General features: G+C 53.7%; 1 protein-coding gene and 1 long non-coding RNA gene across 2 annotated transcripts; both read right to left on the bottom strand.

Moving 5' to 3' along the window:
* Nucleotides 1-7564: 7564 nt before the first annotated feature.
* On the bottom strand, nucleotides 7565-9088 carry LOC135185032 (uncharacterized). The gene is made up of 2 exons (XR_010306334.1): nucleotides 8803-9088; nucleotides 7565-8771 (listed from the first exon to the last, which is right to left on the bottom strand). It is a non-coding gene; the product is annotated as an uncharacterized LOC135185032 (long non-coding RNA).
* An 84-nt stretch (nucleotides 9089-9172) lies between these two features.
* LOC135185031 (uncharacterized) lies at nucleotides 9173-13141 on the bottom strand. The gene is made up of 2 exons (XM_064161326.1): nucleotides 12850-13141; nucleotides 9173-11209 (listed from the first exon to the last, which is right to left on the bottom strand). The coding sequence occupies exons 1-2, from the start codon at nucleotides 13070-13072 to the stop codon at nucleotides 10230-10232; spliced, it is 1203 nt and encodes a 400-aa protein (XP_064017396.1). The 5' UTR covers nucleotides 13073-13141; the 3' UTR covers nucleotides 9173-10229.
* Between the last annotated feature and the right edge of the window lie 1800 nt (nucleotides 13142-14941).

Here is a 14941-nt window from a genome sequence, read left to right as displayed (position 1 = left end):
TAAAGGTGGGCACAGTGTCCTTCCTGTCCTGCGTTAGCCTGCAGGAAGAGGGCTTTGTCATTGGGCACAGAATCCAAAGCTTTCTGCTGCCAGGCTGAGCGTTCCAGGTGGGTTTCTGCTGCCAGCATGAGCCTTAGTGAGAGATTTCTCTCAGAATCCTCTTGTTGCAGACAGTGATGCTTACTGAAGTGACCTGATGAGCTTGGAGCTGTCACACGCGATGTGTTGTGCCTTCTGGCCACTTGTGCCAGCAGCATTTTCACACTGTCAGAAAAATGTGCAAAGACCACAGATTTTTGTCAGCATCTTTCTAATGAAGCAGGAAAAATGATGAAAAGATTGTACTGGGCACCCCTGCAGCCAGCTACCACCTCCGGGGAGCAGCTGGTGCATATCTGCCTGCCTGCAAGAGTGACGTCTCTGTTCCACGCAGAGCTGGGCTTCTTGGCTTACTGTCAGCAAGACCTGGTTCCTTCTCTCCGTGTCAGGAGAAGCCACCACTTCCACTGGTCCTCCAGCACTTCCCTGTCATGCTTAGGCCTGGAACACAAACCCTGTGAGGAGAGGCTGAGGGAGCTGGGGGTGTGCAGGCTGCAGAAGAGGAGGCTCAGGGCAGAGCTCATTGCTGTCTGCAGCTACCTGAAGGGAGGCTGTAGCCAGCTGGGGTTGGTTTCTTCTGCCAGGCAAGCAGCAGCAGAACAAGGGGACACAGCCTGAAGTTGTGCCAGGGGAGGTCTAGGCTGGATGTTAGGAGGAAGGTGTTGGCAAAGAGAGTGATTGGCATTGGAATGGGCTGCCCAGGGAGGTGGTGGAGCTGCTGTCCCTGGAGGTGTTGAAGCAAAGCCTGGATGAGGCACTTAGTGCCATGGTCTGATTGACTGGCTAGGGCTGGGTGCTAGGTAGGACTGGATGATCTTGGAGGTCTCTTCCAGCCTGGTTGATTCTATGATTACCCCTCCACACTTTTCTGGCTGCTGCTGTCACATAGGTAAATAATTAATTGGATTAAGTGCATTTAGAGAAGGGTTTCAGGGTGGGGACCTGACTGCCTCATCTGCAGCCCACTTAATTGTGCATCTCGTTCTTGATTTGATCTGAAGCTCAGAGATAGCAGAGGAGGTAAAACTTCCATTTCCTGTCTAGAAAATCACAAGGGGAGGATCTCAGCACATGCTGCAGCTCATCACTGTGGCTCCTGGGGACTCCTTACAGCAGACATTGCTTTATTATCCCAAGGAAAGAGAAGACACTTTGCAATAAATCCTGCAATTTGCTTCTTGCTATAAAAAGATTGGGAAGGGAAGATGGGGAAGGAATTCGTTTCAAATCCACCTGGTACCAGCCTCAGCCCTCCAGGGAAGCTCAGCACTTAGTGTCTCTCGTATTTCTTTGACCCAGTTAGGGTTGCACAAATGTTCCTGATCACAGCACTGTCTAATCCTCTCTCGAATCCTGCTGAATTTTATCTTGTTGACATCCTGCAGCAATTAATTCCAGGAGCTGACCCTGCACTGCAAGCAGGCCTGATGTTTGCTCTCTGAGTCATCTGCTTCTCACGTTCTGCCTCTGCACCGAGGATTCAGCAAGCCAGGTTTTGAGCAGAGGCAGCTCTGTACAGGTACACAGCAATCAGCCTCCAAGCTTGAGGTCGTGCTGTGGTCCCTGCAGGGCTTGGGGTGCCTTGCACTCAGCCACAGTGAGTGGGGGGAAAGCTGCACCTCAGCTGCACAGCTCAAGCATCACAGCACCTTGGCCTCCCTGCCTGTCACCTCGCAGAAGTGGCAGTGCAGAGGTTTCAGGGTGTGCTGAGGCTGAAGCAGGCCCAGGAACAGCAGCAGAGCCCCAGCTGCAGCTTCTCCAGCTCATCCTAGACCTGCTCTTCCTGGGCAGGACCACAAACTTGCTTTGCTGTCACTGTTAAACTGATGCAAGTTGTGTCAACTGCTCCAACATCCACCTGCCCTTAAACAGGGCTCCTGTGGGGAACCTGGCTGCTGCTGGCTTCAAACCTGGGCAGCACAGAGACTGTGCTGATATTTATTTGCCCTAAAGACCAGGAATGTTTTTGACTGCCACTGATGGAACAAAGCTAGAAATGGGTAGATTCAGACTGGCTGTTAGGAAGAAGTTCTTTAGCATGAAGGTGGTGAGACCCTGGAAGGGGTTGCCCAGGGAGGTGGTGGAAGCCTCATCCCTGGAGGTGTTTATGGCCAGGCTGGATGAGGCTCTGGCCAGCCTGACCCAGTGTGAGGTGTCCCTGCCCATGGCAGGGGGGTTGGAACTAGGTGATCCTTGTGGTCCCTTCCAACCCTGCCTGATTCTATGATTCTATGGCTCTGCTGTGAGCAAGGACCATGCAGAGGTTCTTCGTGGCTCTTCATCTGGAGCAGCTGGCTGATCTCACAAGGTTTGAAGGGCTCATGGGCTCAGCAAGTCAGGATGGCTGCTCCCTGAGCATCTGCACAGCACCCAGCTGAGGGGAAGTTGGGCATTGCTACTCCATAAGGCCACCTGTGAGCAAACATCACCATTTTCTCTGTGTAGCTGCTCAGTGCTTCTACAGCATGAGCTGAGGAGAAACGTGAAAAGCATCTTCAGCCACGGTGGTGTTTCTTGTGTTGTTGCTTTGGAGCCTGGACACTTGAGGTGTGGTGGCATCTCCCTTTTCTGAAGCTGAGCCACAACCCAGGATAGCTCCACCTGGCTCTCCACCAGGGCTGGGGAGGGACTATTGGCAAGGTCTTGTAAGGACAGGATGAGGGCTAATGGGTTTGAACTGGCAGAGGGGAGATTCAAACTAGATATTAGGAAGAAGTTCTTTGCAGTGAGGGTGGTGAGACACTGGCACAGGTTGCCCAGGGAGGTTGTGGAGCACAGAATCACCCAAGGTGATCAAAGATCACCTTGGGTGATTCTGTGCTCCACAACTTCCCTGGAGGTGTTCAAGGCCAGGCTGGATGAAGCCTTGAGTGAGCTTTCTAGTGGGAGGTGCCCTTGCCTATGGCAGGGGCTTGGAACTGGATGATCTTTGAGGTCCCTTCCAACCTAAACCATTTTATGATCTTCAGCCAAGTTGATATTTGTTGTGTTGCTGCTTTGGAGCCTGGAGGGCTGGAATCTCCCTTCTCCTCTGAAGCTGAGCTACAACCCAGGATAGCTCCACCTGATCCTCCACTGAGCTGGGTAAGTAGAAATCTTGCAGCCCAGCACCACTGGTATAACCTAGGAGCCATTTTTTTTCCTCTCCTACATACTTGTGACCAAAGGAAAAACATCAAAGCCTTCAGCTGACTTGTGGCTGTCATATTCCAGCATCAGATGAGATGTGGCAGGCTCCCTGCTGGCTACTTCTGCTTTCACCTTGCGTGACCACCCTGCTTGGCAGAGCACAGAGGGGAAAAGCCACTGTGTGAAGGGCACACAGGCAGACTGTTGTGGCTGACACAGCCTTTGCTAAGCTCACCAAAGGCTGATGGGCTCTCAGTTGGATTGATTGGAAAACAAAGGCAAGAAATGGGTGACAAAATGCCAGTGCACACAAAGGAATCAACTGATAATTTGATTTCCCTCATCAGCTGCTATTAGAAGCCTGTGCTCTTGGTGCAGCAGAAAATGATGCCCTTTGCAAGCCCATTGCAAAGGACTTAGAGAGGCTCCCTTTAATTTCAAATGGCATGTGGGCAAATACTGTGGAGTGTGCTGGACTGAGGCTCATTGGAACATTTTAATGGGAAAAATCAGATGATAGGCTGTGAAAATGTAACAAATGGTGATGGCTGCTGCACTCATAGGCTTGCTGAGATGAATCAAAACAAGGACACAACCACCTGAAGGGAGGCTGTAGCCAGGTGGGGTTGGGCTCTTCTGCCAGGCAAGCAGCAACAGAACAAGGGGACACAGTCTCAAGTTGTGCCAGGGGAGGTCTAGGCTGGATGTTAGGAGGAAGTTCTTCACAGAGAGAGTGATTGGCATTGGAATGGGCTGCCCAGGGAGGTGGTGGGGTTGCTGTGCCTGGAGGTGTCCAAGCCAAGCCTGGATGAGGCACTCAGTGCCATGGTCTGGTTGCTTGGCCAGAGCTGGGTGCTAGGTTGGACTGGCTGAGCTTGGAGGTCTCTTCCAACCTGGTTGATTCTATGACTCTATGAAATTGGCCTCCCCATTGACAATTTAAAAGTGCTGAGAAGCCATAAAATGTTTCCAGAGGGCTCCTGGAAGGGCAGTATCTGTGGTCAAGGTAAGAGTTCTACCTGTCAGATTCAGGTGTCTGTGTTTTCTCCCTGGGCTTCTGCTGCTCTGCCTGGATCTGTGGAACCCAACTAACCCTTCTGCTTCTCACCCCCTTGCCGACCCTCCCAGCTCACCTTGCACGTAAGGCAGACTCTGGGATAAGAGTGGGGGGTGGAAAGAAGGTGGAAGGGTGGTTGGGAGCCCCTCTTGGGGACTCTGATTTCTGGGAGGGCTGCTGTGCTTCTGCATTACTTCTGACTTGCATCTTGCTGTCCACAGCTGTAAATATTGGCTATATACTGTAACTACCTGCTTGTATATTGTGATGAGCTGTGGCTATAAAGCTTCATTCCTCAACTTCCAGCTGGCTGATTTCACTGTGTGAGGGGGTGTGGGTAACTCCCAATCCATCACATGGAGCAACTGGAAGTGTATTCCAAAAATGCCCATTTTTCCTACAGCTACTCACAGCAGTCCCTGGAAGTGCTGCCTCCAGGAGCAGTGGTTCCAGGAAGGCTGCAGCTGCCAGGAACATTCTATCTATATTTGCACAATATGTATTTTGCTTCAGCTCTAAGCTGATGCCAGGCAAATTGCTTTACACTTGAGAGTCCCAGTGCCCGAGGAGAGGTCACCAGCCTGAGCTGTGGTGCTTCAGAGGCCATCACTGCTGTCAACTGTGGCCCACACTGGTGGTGCCAAGCCCCAAAAGCACAGAGAGCCCTGCATGGGTTGTCCATGCAGAAAAGCTCTCAGCTGGCATTTCAGCTCTCTTCTGCCCATGGTCACAGCTGCAGATGCAAAACACTTCACCTTTAATGGTGCTGCTGAGGGGGCAGAGCAGCTTTTCACTCAAAGCTGAGGGGTTCCTGCTCAGTCACTAAACAGAGTTTATTGTGCCTCATCTATTTTTTTTCCTCCACTTAGGAAGGCTCAAAGTCAATTAAACTATACCCTGAATGAGCAATTAGGCCCCAGTGTAGGCTCTTCAGGGCACAGGGACAGCCTGATGCCCTGTTCACAAAGCCTCTGCTTGAAGAGGAGGGAGCCTGTGCTCTGCCTTGGGTCTGATCCCCTTAAACCATGCCCCAGGTTTTCTCTGGCCCCATTCAGAGCTGCAGCTTTTCTTCAAACCAAACCAGCTGCTTTTAGCCTAACTTCAGACTGAAAGGCCTTTTCAGAAACTTCTTTTGCCCACCTCACTCATACCCCTGCACCTCCCTCTTCGGGTGCAGCCCTCAAAGCCACTCCTGCTCCTTGCACTCCCTTGCTGAAAGAGATCTGTTGATGACCTGTCCCTTTCTGTGACCACTTTGTACTGGCTCATGCTTTAGTTTCTAACTGACCTCTGTCTTCCTGGCTGTCCATGCTGGCACAGGCATGGTGCTCCTGTCAGGGGTGATGGTCTCAGTGGGCTGTGGCTGTGTCAGGGGTTTCTGAGCTGCTTCTGCCCTGTTGTGATCACCAGATCCCATTAGTGAGACTCACAGAGCCATTGCTTCCTCACCTTTGGTTTGGGCTGGTCAATATCTTTGTCACATAGGATCAAGCAGGTTGGAAGAGACCACCAAGATTATCCAGTCCAACCTAGCACCCAGCTCTGGCCAAGCAACCAGACCATGGCACTAAGTGCCCCAGCCAGGCTTTGCTTCAACACCTCCAGGGATGGTGCCTCCACCACCTCCCTGGGCAGCCCATTCCAATGCCAATCACTCTCTCTGCCAACAACTTCCTCCTAACATCCAGCCTAGGAGGAAGTTCTTAGAATCACAGAATCAGTCAGGGTTGAAAGGGACCACAAGGATCATCTAGATCCAAACCCCCTGCCATGCCCAGGGACACCCTACCCTAAAGCAGGCTGCACACAGCCTCAGCCAGCCTGGCCTTAAACACCTCCAGCCATGGGGCCTCAACCACCTCCCTGGGCAGCCCATTCCAGCCTCTCACCACTCTCATGCTGAACAGCTTCCTCCTCACCTCCACTCTGAACCTACCCACCTCCAGCTTTGCTCCATACCCCCAAGTCCTGGCACTACCTGACAGCCTAAAAAGGACAAGCATGTGAGGAAGGAGCAGGACAGTTCTGTTTCTGCCTGCATGCCTTTGGTTTGTAAATTCTGGCCATGGTTTCCTGTGTCCCAATGCATTTACTCTTTGCAGCAGTGAAAGTCTGCAGGATCATGTGAGCAAAATTGCACCTTAGCCTGTAGATTGCTGTGAACTGGTTGTGAAGGCTGAGACTGGGAGCTGCCAGTGGGATTTGGAGATCAATTCCCCATTCAAATTAATCCAAATCCCTTCAGCAGCTCTGATGATCTCAATAAATGAGATTTTTCTGCCAGTGACTTCAAATGTAGAACCTGTCGTGAGATTGGCCATGGAAGCAGCATGGCTTTTATCTCACTCTGTGACCTAAATTCCTAGGTAAGGTTTTCTTTCTTGTCTGGAAGCCCTTCTGAACAGGCTCTGACTTCTGCAGGTTTATCTCTGCTGGCAATTCCTCAGCTGCTCTTTTCACACAGAGGAAAACACAGAGTGGAACATTTCCTGGTGGCCCCAGGTGTACATCCACGGAGCAGTGTGGCCACCAAAGCAGGGGAAGAAGGAGAGGAGTGCTCCCAGTTGCTTTTCCTCTGGTAGGAACCCTGCAGACCATGGCTCTGCTCCCTGCCCTGCATAAGAGGAGCTTGGGTTTCTTCCCAGAGTGCCCTGAGTTGCATCTCTTACCTGTTCCTGTACCTCTTTGCTTTGAGCAGTGCAGTATTTGCATCTCACACCTGTCCCTGCACCTCTTTGTTCTGGGCATTGCAGTATCTGCAGAGCCAGGAGCAGCAGGAACTGCTGAGCTGTGAGCCCCGTGGATGGGCTCTCCCCTGGACACAGCACATTGGTGCTCTGGTCCTGGCTTGCAGGTTTTAGACATCTAGGCAGCTCTGCTGGAGAAGTTGGTGGGTTTCAGGGTTTATGGCAGCTCAGGAGGAATCAGTGCTGGGCATGAGCTGCAAAGGAGGTGAGATGTGAAGGCTCTTCAGTGCCTCTGCCATGAGGATAGGTACTTTAGCTACAGTGGTTGTCCCCAGGGGATCTGCTGATACACAGCTTGGCTGGTTTTAGGGGAAACAATTGTCTGGGTCCTGAGCATGGAGGGCCTGACCCTGACAAGGCAGAAAAGCTTGGCAAGGCCTTCAGTGTGTGGGAAGAACCTGGGAGCTGCCTCTGTGGGTGACGTGGTGGGCACGAGCAGGTGTTTGGGTGGTAAGCCATAAACCCTTGTGCTATGGACCAGCCCTGCACTGAAAGTTATCCCCCATGGCTCTGCAGTAATGGAAGCAGCAACTCAGTGTAGTGGCTTTATTTGTTTTCTCTGACAGAGCAGTGATACATGCAGCTGGCACAAGACTTGCTAGGCATTAGCGTCGCAAAGGTTCACACACAGAGATGTCTGAACGTCAGCAGGGCAAGGAGGACAAGCAGCACTTGAATCCCAACCTCAACCTGAGAAGGAAAGGGAAGACATTGAGGAGACAGAGCAGGCTGGCATCCCCACAGTGCAGCTCTCTTGGCTCTAAATGCTGGAGCCACCTTCACTTCTCTTCTTGCTGTGTGGTTAGGTCCAAAACGAAGACGAGAAGCAGTTGAGCTCCACAGTGCTAATGAGTTTCAACAGGAGGAAAAAAGCACTCGAGGTAAGAGAGGTGAGAATGAGCAGCTGGAACAAGCTTCTCTTTTGATCCTCAAGCTTATTTACATTCGTGTTGGTACCGAGCAGGAGTTGCCTTCTGATTTAATCTGCTCGAGGGGGGCTTAGGAGGCGCTTGTGAGCCCATTTGCAATTGCAGCTTTGCAAGGCTATTTCCCAGCCTAGCTGCTGCTGAGCAAACAGCCTCTGTGCCTCTGTGCCAGGAGAGTCCTGCCCTAGCTAGACTCCTGATGGTTGGGCTAGCAGTGCTCTGCAGTTTTCTCACCTGCTTCTCTCGGCTGGCTGTGCAGAGAGCGGCACCAGGCGCAGGTGTGAGCAGTTGCTCTGACTGCCCAGGGAAGCGCCGATGCCAGGTGGCCTCTCTGGGCAGGGAAGTCTCCACGCAGCAGGTTTGTGCTCACCACACCACAGTGGGCTCTCACAGCGGCACAGGAATGCTTCTCTTCCTGCAGATGTGCAGCACTACCATCAGCTGGACTGCTTTACGTGGGCTGTGTGCCGGACGGTTGCACCGTGAGCTCTGGCCGCGGGCTTGTCGTGTTTCGGTCTCACAGCCCCAGGCAGCATCGTTGGCGTGGTCAGGGAGGGAAGGACATAGCAGCACAGATATGAAGAGAACCCCAGAAAGGATTGTTTCAAGCTCAGGGCCGGTGAATATCAGCCTAGCATCCCCAGGCAGTCAGAGCTGCTCTTCTTGGGCTGCTGAGCCAGCAGAGCCATGTAGGAGCTCATGGAGCTCCTGCACCCAAACTCCATGGGTGCCTGTGGTGCACAGCCTGGCTGCTGTGGGTGCTCATGGTGTGCAACCTGGCTGCTGTGAGTGTGGGTGCTCATGGTGCACAGCCTGGCTGCTGTGGGTGCTCATGGTGTGCAACCTGGCTGCTGTGGGTGCTGATAGTCTGCAGCCTGGCTGCTGTGGGTGCTCATGGTGCACAGCCTGGCTGCTGTGGGTGCTCATGGTGCGCAACCTGGCTGCTGTGGGTGCTGATAGTCTGCAGCCTGGCTGCTGTGGGTGCTCATGGTGCACAGCCTGGCTGCTGTGGGTGCTCATGGTGTGCAACCTGGCTGCTGTGAGTGTGGGTGCTCATGGTGCACAGCCTGGCTGCTGTGGGTGCTCATGGTGCACAGCCTGGCTGCTGTGGGGTGCTCATGGTGCACAGCCTGGCTGCTGTAGATGCTCATGGTGCACAGCCTGGCTGCTGTGGGGTGCTCATGGTGCACAGTCTGGCTGCTGTAGATGCTCATGGTGCACAGCCTGGCTGCTGTGGGTGCTCATGGTGTGCAGCCTGGCTGCTGTGAGTGCTCATGGTGCACAGTCTGGCTGCTGTGGGTGCTGATAGTCTGCAGCCTGGCTGCTGTGAGTGCTCATGGTGCACAGCCTGGCTGCTGTGGGTGCTGATAGTCTGCAGCCTGGCTGCTGTGAGTGCTCATGGTGCACAGCCTGGCTGCTGTGGGTGCTCATGGTGCACAGCCTGGCTGCTGTGGGTGCTCATGGTGTGCAGCCTGACTGGTGTGGGTGTGACAGGGCAGAGACCAGCACAATACCTGTCTTTGTCACAGCTGGCATTGCAGGATGTTACAGCTCCAGGAGAGCTGCAGCAGTGGCACAGCCATGCCCACCCAGTGCTCCTAGCTTGTCTCCTGCCAAGGGGAAATCAAGGAGTAAGAGTGACAAAGTAGTGCCAGGGTAAGCAACAGGAAAATCCTCTCCCGGAAGAGTTGTCATATCCTCCATGCTGCCCTCTAGCAAATCCCAGTGAAAGACTCCTTGTAACTACAAGGAGCAGCTTCTCTGCAGTGCTGCACTAGGAGGTGACCTGTGCTGTGGTGTCTGGTGCTGGAGGAGCGGTCTGCAGCTGGGTCTCCTCCTAAGCACATACGTTGGAGGGAGCACATTTAGAACTGCCCAAGCATTGCTCAAAAGGTCCCTTTCAGAGCAGCCAGACCCAAGTGTGAGCCACGTCTGGCTGCTTGGCCTCTGCTGGAAAACAGCAGTGCTTTGATGGTATCACACATTGCTTCTCCTCTAGAACAGATGAAGTTTGTCCTCTCTCCAGCTTCTTTTCAAGGTCAGGGCAGTTCCAGGCAACAGGTGGGGGAGATGCCTTTCCAAAATGAGAACTGATTGTTTCCTGAGGGGATGAGACTGAATTGTCCCTTTGCTCACTGATGAGGGAGATGATGGGTCACAAAAGTCTGCCTGACTTGCATGCACATGTTTCTGTGTAAGGACCCCAGGGAGAGCTTCTAGAGCACAGGAGGTTTATATCCTGTGAATGAAATTATCTGAGCAGCTTCTTCTTCACACTTCAGCAATGGCTGGGAGCAAACAAGCTTTTACCTTAGCTTCTTTCCAAATGCATCTGTGCTCTGCAATCCAGTTATGGATCATGGCTTTCTTAGGTACCTGGAAAAGCTTGGAGTATCTCTGCTTGGTGGGGACATCACCCATTACATCTTGGTCACAGTGAGGTGTTCCTCTCCCTTCTTTTCCAGCAGTGCCTGCTGTACTGGACAAAGAGCCCTGCCTTCCTACAGACGAGTGCCAGGCTGGGGTTCCTACCAGCCTGCCTCTCCCTGAGGGTGGCTCTTCACTGGTACTGAGCGAGGTGCTGTGTCCCTTCTGCCTCTGGTTGTTCCCTAGCACTGCTCCCTCATCTCTCCTCAGGTTTTTCCCCCCCGAGCAGACTGCTTCTTTCTGTGCAGGTCTTGGGGAGGGAAGCCTTGGGAAACTGAACACTCCTGGAAAGTTTGGGTTCTCTGTGGCTTTTCCTTTCGTGGCTGGGGGATGAAGTTCATTGTTTGGGGTGGAAAAGTACCGTGAGTAACTAGTGCTGGAACCATAGGAAGAAGCCTTGGAGGAGCAGAGCTTTCCTGCACAGGTGTAGATCTGAGCCAAGGGGTCCTCTCTGGCCCAGAAGTCAGCTTCTGCAGACATCACTTTTCCCAGTGGCACCACGTTTGAGATGAAATGGCTCAGTTTACGTTCAGGTGTTTCCTGCTGCATCCCCCCAAGGGCTGCAGACCATGACATGTCTTCAGAGCTCTTCAGGATTCTCCTGCCCTCAACCTTACTGCTGCTCTCAGGAAGGCCTGGGAAGGTAGGTCTGGCCAGGTGGCAGATGGACTGAATGTAATCGTCACTGGAGTGCAAGTCTGGGCTGGCTGCAGTGCTTCCAGAGCCCTTCAGGCTGTTGGTTGAATCTTCCACTGCTTCCTCATGGGTTTCACATATGGTTGGGAGAGGCTTTGAAAGGCCCAGTCTTATGCGGGGTGCCATGGCTGCAGAGGAGAGAGCAGACACCCGCAGCATGTGAAAGCCATTTGGGGGCTTGCCCTTGCTACCTGAGCCACTCACTGCTTTACTGTGGCAAACAGAAACTGCATTTTTAAACTGGCACTCCTTTTGCACCCATGGCTTCACAAAGAGCCCCTGGATTCAAAAGCAGCCAAGTGATGAAGTGCAGTAGAAAAGGAAACCTTCATTAAAGAGCCCAGCAGCAGTGGCCCCAGCTGAAGCAATGCAGGCAGCAGCAGCTGAAGCAGGGTGGTGCAGGTGCACTGACTCATCTTGCTGTCCAGGTTGTGGCAGCAAAGGACAAGCTGCTGTCCTTATTTAATACTGTGCTGGTTTGGTCACTGTCACAGGGCTCTGACTTCACGCTGTCTGAGCAGGCAAGAACAGGAGAGGAGCTGACCTACCCCCGGGGAGGGGCATCAGGTGAACAAAGGCACATTGCAGCTGATCTCTTCTACAAAAGTTCCTTTTCTCCTCTGCCACTGGTTCCTAAATGTAGTTGCGGAGTGAGACAGCCTTCCCTGAGTGCTTATGTAAAGCCAGAAGGGTTTCATTCCTGTCCTTTTAATTCAAATCAATGTGTTAGGGTGGATTTCCATCACCCTGCTCCCACTGGCAAGTTAAGACTTGTAAACAGAGATTTTTTTTCTGCTGGATTGCTTGCTAAAGGTACTGATTCTTACTTCTTTCTTTTTGCTCCAAAATTCTCTTCCTTGTGCTTTGCTTAGCTCCCCTGCCAGCAGCAGTGAGCACATAGCCTGGATCCCTGTTTGCTCCTTGTTTCCCTGTCTCTCCCCGATGGAGCGTGTGTGTGAGAGTAATCTGCCGACAGGACAAGGCTTTGTTGTGCGATTAAGCACAGAAGTGCTTTGCTAGCACTGATGCCTTGCTTGTCATTGCTGAAATGAACCTGCTTTGTTGAGCCTCCCTGCAAAGCTGCAGATCACACAAGTGAGCAGCTTGCACCGAGCCCGGGGTGTCAATCCCTCCCTGCTGGCTGTTACTGGTTTTTATCTCAGGTGTTACTGGTAAAGCCAGCCCAGCTGGGATTTGCTGAACGGAGAGCAAGAGGTGCCTGTTTCAAACCTGATGGCCTTTTTGTTACTCTCTCTTTATTCCTTCTGCTTCCTTCTCTTCCTTTCTTTAAGCGTGAGGAAGGGGCTTGCTCCTCCACCTCCTCTCCCACCCCTTGCAGGGTCAGGATGCAGGCCTGCTGTGACCCCGCTGTGCAGGGGGACACCCGGATGCTCCAGCTACGGCCACGGGCGTGTCACCTTCACTGCCGCCAGCACTGATCATTAACTGAGCCCTGCCAGTGTGCCCTTCCTCCGGAAGGACCTGACATTACCTATTCACAGACAAACCCTTCCCAGGGGCTGGATCGCCTCAGGCACCGCACACCGGCAAGCCCCCTTGCCTCAGGCACCGCACACCGGCAGTCCATGCTCCGTGCCAAGGTCACCTTCCCAGAGAGCCCCCGGAGAGCACAAACCCCCTACCCTGTGGCTGCCCTTCCCGGCCCCGCCTGGAGCATCCCCAGCTGCTGCCGTCCTGGATCCTTCCCGGCAATGGGCAGGACACAGCCCACGCTCAGAGCCCATCGCTTGCCATGCCCTCCCCTTACCTGCTGCCTGCTCTGCAGGGACGGGTGGCGGCTTCCAGCTCCCCTGGCTCTCACGGCTCTGCCCTGCTCCCTCCCTGCCTGTTTCCAGCACAGAGCCAAACGTGCACCAGGCTCCCTGCCTCCAGTCAGCTGATGCACTGCCTGGTTTGTTGCTGTGGCTAAATATAGCCATCTGGCTGCCTGCCCTGCCCCACAGCCGCAGCTGACAAATGCTGTGTGGCATGGGGACAGCGAGCGGGCACCAGGGAGGCAGGGCCAGCCTGGCCCCAGCGGGATGGGCCACGCCGCAGCTCTGCTGCCTCGTTAGAGCTCCCCACGCCAAGCGCGGGTGCGGAGCCGGGGGGGTGCGGAGCCGGGGGGGTGCCGCAGGAGGGGCTGCCGCAGGAGGGGCTGCCTGTGCTTTCCCTTGCTGGAAGGGACTCTTTGGCTCTTTAGGCTGCTTTTGCTCCTTCTCTGCCTTAGTTCACCGGCTTCGCACGGCGGGGGTGGGGCGGAAAGAGAGCCCTAGTACCTTCTCCTTGCTGGAAGGGCAGTCTGTGGATTTTTAGGCTGCTTTTGCTCCTTCTCTGCCTTAGTTCATCGGCAAATTCGTGCCACACGCCCAGGTGCGCCCAGGAGAGCCGTGGTGGTGCTCAGAGCTTCCTCGCCGCCGCTCTCCTCTCTCCCTGCTCCCAGCTCTGCGGCAGCCAGCCCCACGGCTGCGCCGCCAGCCCTGTCCCCCCGGGCTCTGCTGCGCTCCTCTCCCCTCCCCGCTGCCCCAGCATCGCCCCTGCCTATGCTTTGCTGAGCCAGCACCCGCCAAGCGAGCCCGCACCAGAGCACCGCGGCGAATGGCTGTGCCAGCAGGACCGGCGGTGCCCACCGGCGGGGCTGTGGGCAGCAGGGAGCTGCCTTTGTTTTCTGGCTTGCTAACGTGCTACAGACTGGTGGCAGTTCCACTGTCCCTCTAGTAGCCTCTCTTGCAGGGAGGAGGTGAAGAGTTGTTTTGCAGCAGAATCTTCCTCCTGCCTGATTTCCCAGTAGTGTCCTTAGAGGCAGCCTCGACAGCTGCTGGCCACAGAATCAGAGTGGTGGGGTTAGAAGGGACCTCCAGAGACCATCTGGTCCAACTGCCCTGCTAACACACCTTCACCTACATCAGGTTGCACAAGAACACTTCCAGCAAGGTTTTTAAAGTCCTCCAGAGAAGGAAACTCCACAACCTCTCTGGGCAGCCTGTTCCAGTGCTCCATCACCCTCAAATTAAAGATGGTTCCCCTTAAGTTCGAGTGAAACTGCTCTAGGGTAGGATGTCCCTGCCCACGGCAGGAGGGTTGGAACTAGATGGTCCTTGTGGTCTCTTCCAACCCTGACTGATTCTGTGACTCTATGAAATCTCCTGTGTCTAGTTTGTACTTGTCCTATCAGTGGCCACCACTGAAAAGAGTCCAGCCCCATCCTCAGGACCCTTTAGATTTTTATTTGTATTGCTAAGATCCCCTCTCAGCCTTCTCTTTTCCAAGCTAAAGAGTCTCAGGTCTCTCAGCCTCTCCTGTTAAGAGAGACACTCCAGTCCTCTAATCCTCTTGGCTCTCTGTTGGACTCTCTCCAGTAGTTTCTTGTCCCTTTTGAACTGGGGAGCCCAGAGCTGAACACAACACTCCAGGTGTAGCCTCACCAGGGTAGAGAGGGGGAGGAGACCTTCCCTTGACCTTACAGAGGAGCATGCATAGCATCCCTGTGTGACCAAGGCTATTCCTGAGCCTTGCTGCTCCCCACACCATCTGTCCTTGAGCTGCTGGGGGAGGCAGAAAGAAAAGCAGAAAGCCTAAATTAAAACTCACAGCCTTAGCTTTAATGCAGAACTCTCAATGCTGCCAACATGCAGGCTTTGACTGCTGATTTGCCTGCCCAAGCCCACACTTATCAGGCAGGTTCTTTCTCTTTCTCCAGTAGATAGAATTAAGCAGCAAAAAAGATTTGTGCACCCCTTCAGGATATGATTTAAAGCAGAGATGATTTGCTTTCTGGAAATAGCCTTTGCTTAGCATGTAAAAGGTGTGCAGGCTTAAGCTGTTTGGCCTTCTGATGCCAGACAGCTGAAGTTAGCTGA

The sequence above is a fragment of the Pogoniulus pusillus genome, chromosome 22, assembly GCF_015220805.1.
Source record: "Pogoniulus pusillus isolate bPogPus1 chromosome 22, bPogPus1.pri, whole genome shotgun sequence".
Taxonomy (NCBI): Eukaryota; Metazoa; Chordata; class Aves; order Piciformes; family Lybiidae; genus Pogoniulus; species Pogoniulus pusillus.
The sequence above is the reverse complement of the archived record's forward strand: the minus strand, read 5'-3'. Positions and strand labels throughout refer to the sequence as shown.

Coding starts and splice junctions, on each gene's coding strand:
- LOC135185031 (XM_064161326.1), bottom strand. CDS start 13,072: ATGCCACACAGCATTTGTCAGCTGCGGCTGTGGGGCAGGGCAGGCAGC. Junction 11,210..12,849: donor CCCTGCAGAGCAGGCAGCAG/GTAAGGGGAGGG, acceptor TCTCCTCTGCAG/CCATGGCACCCCGCATAAGA.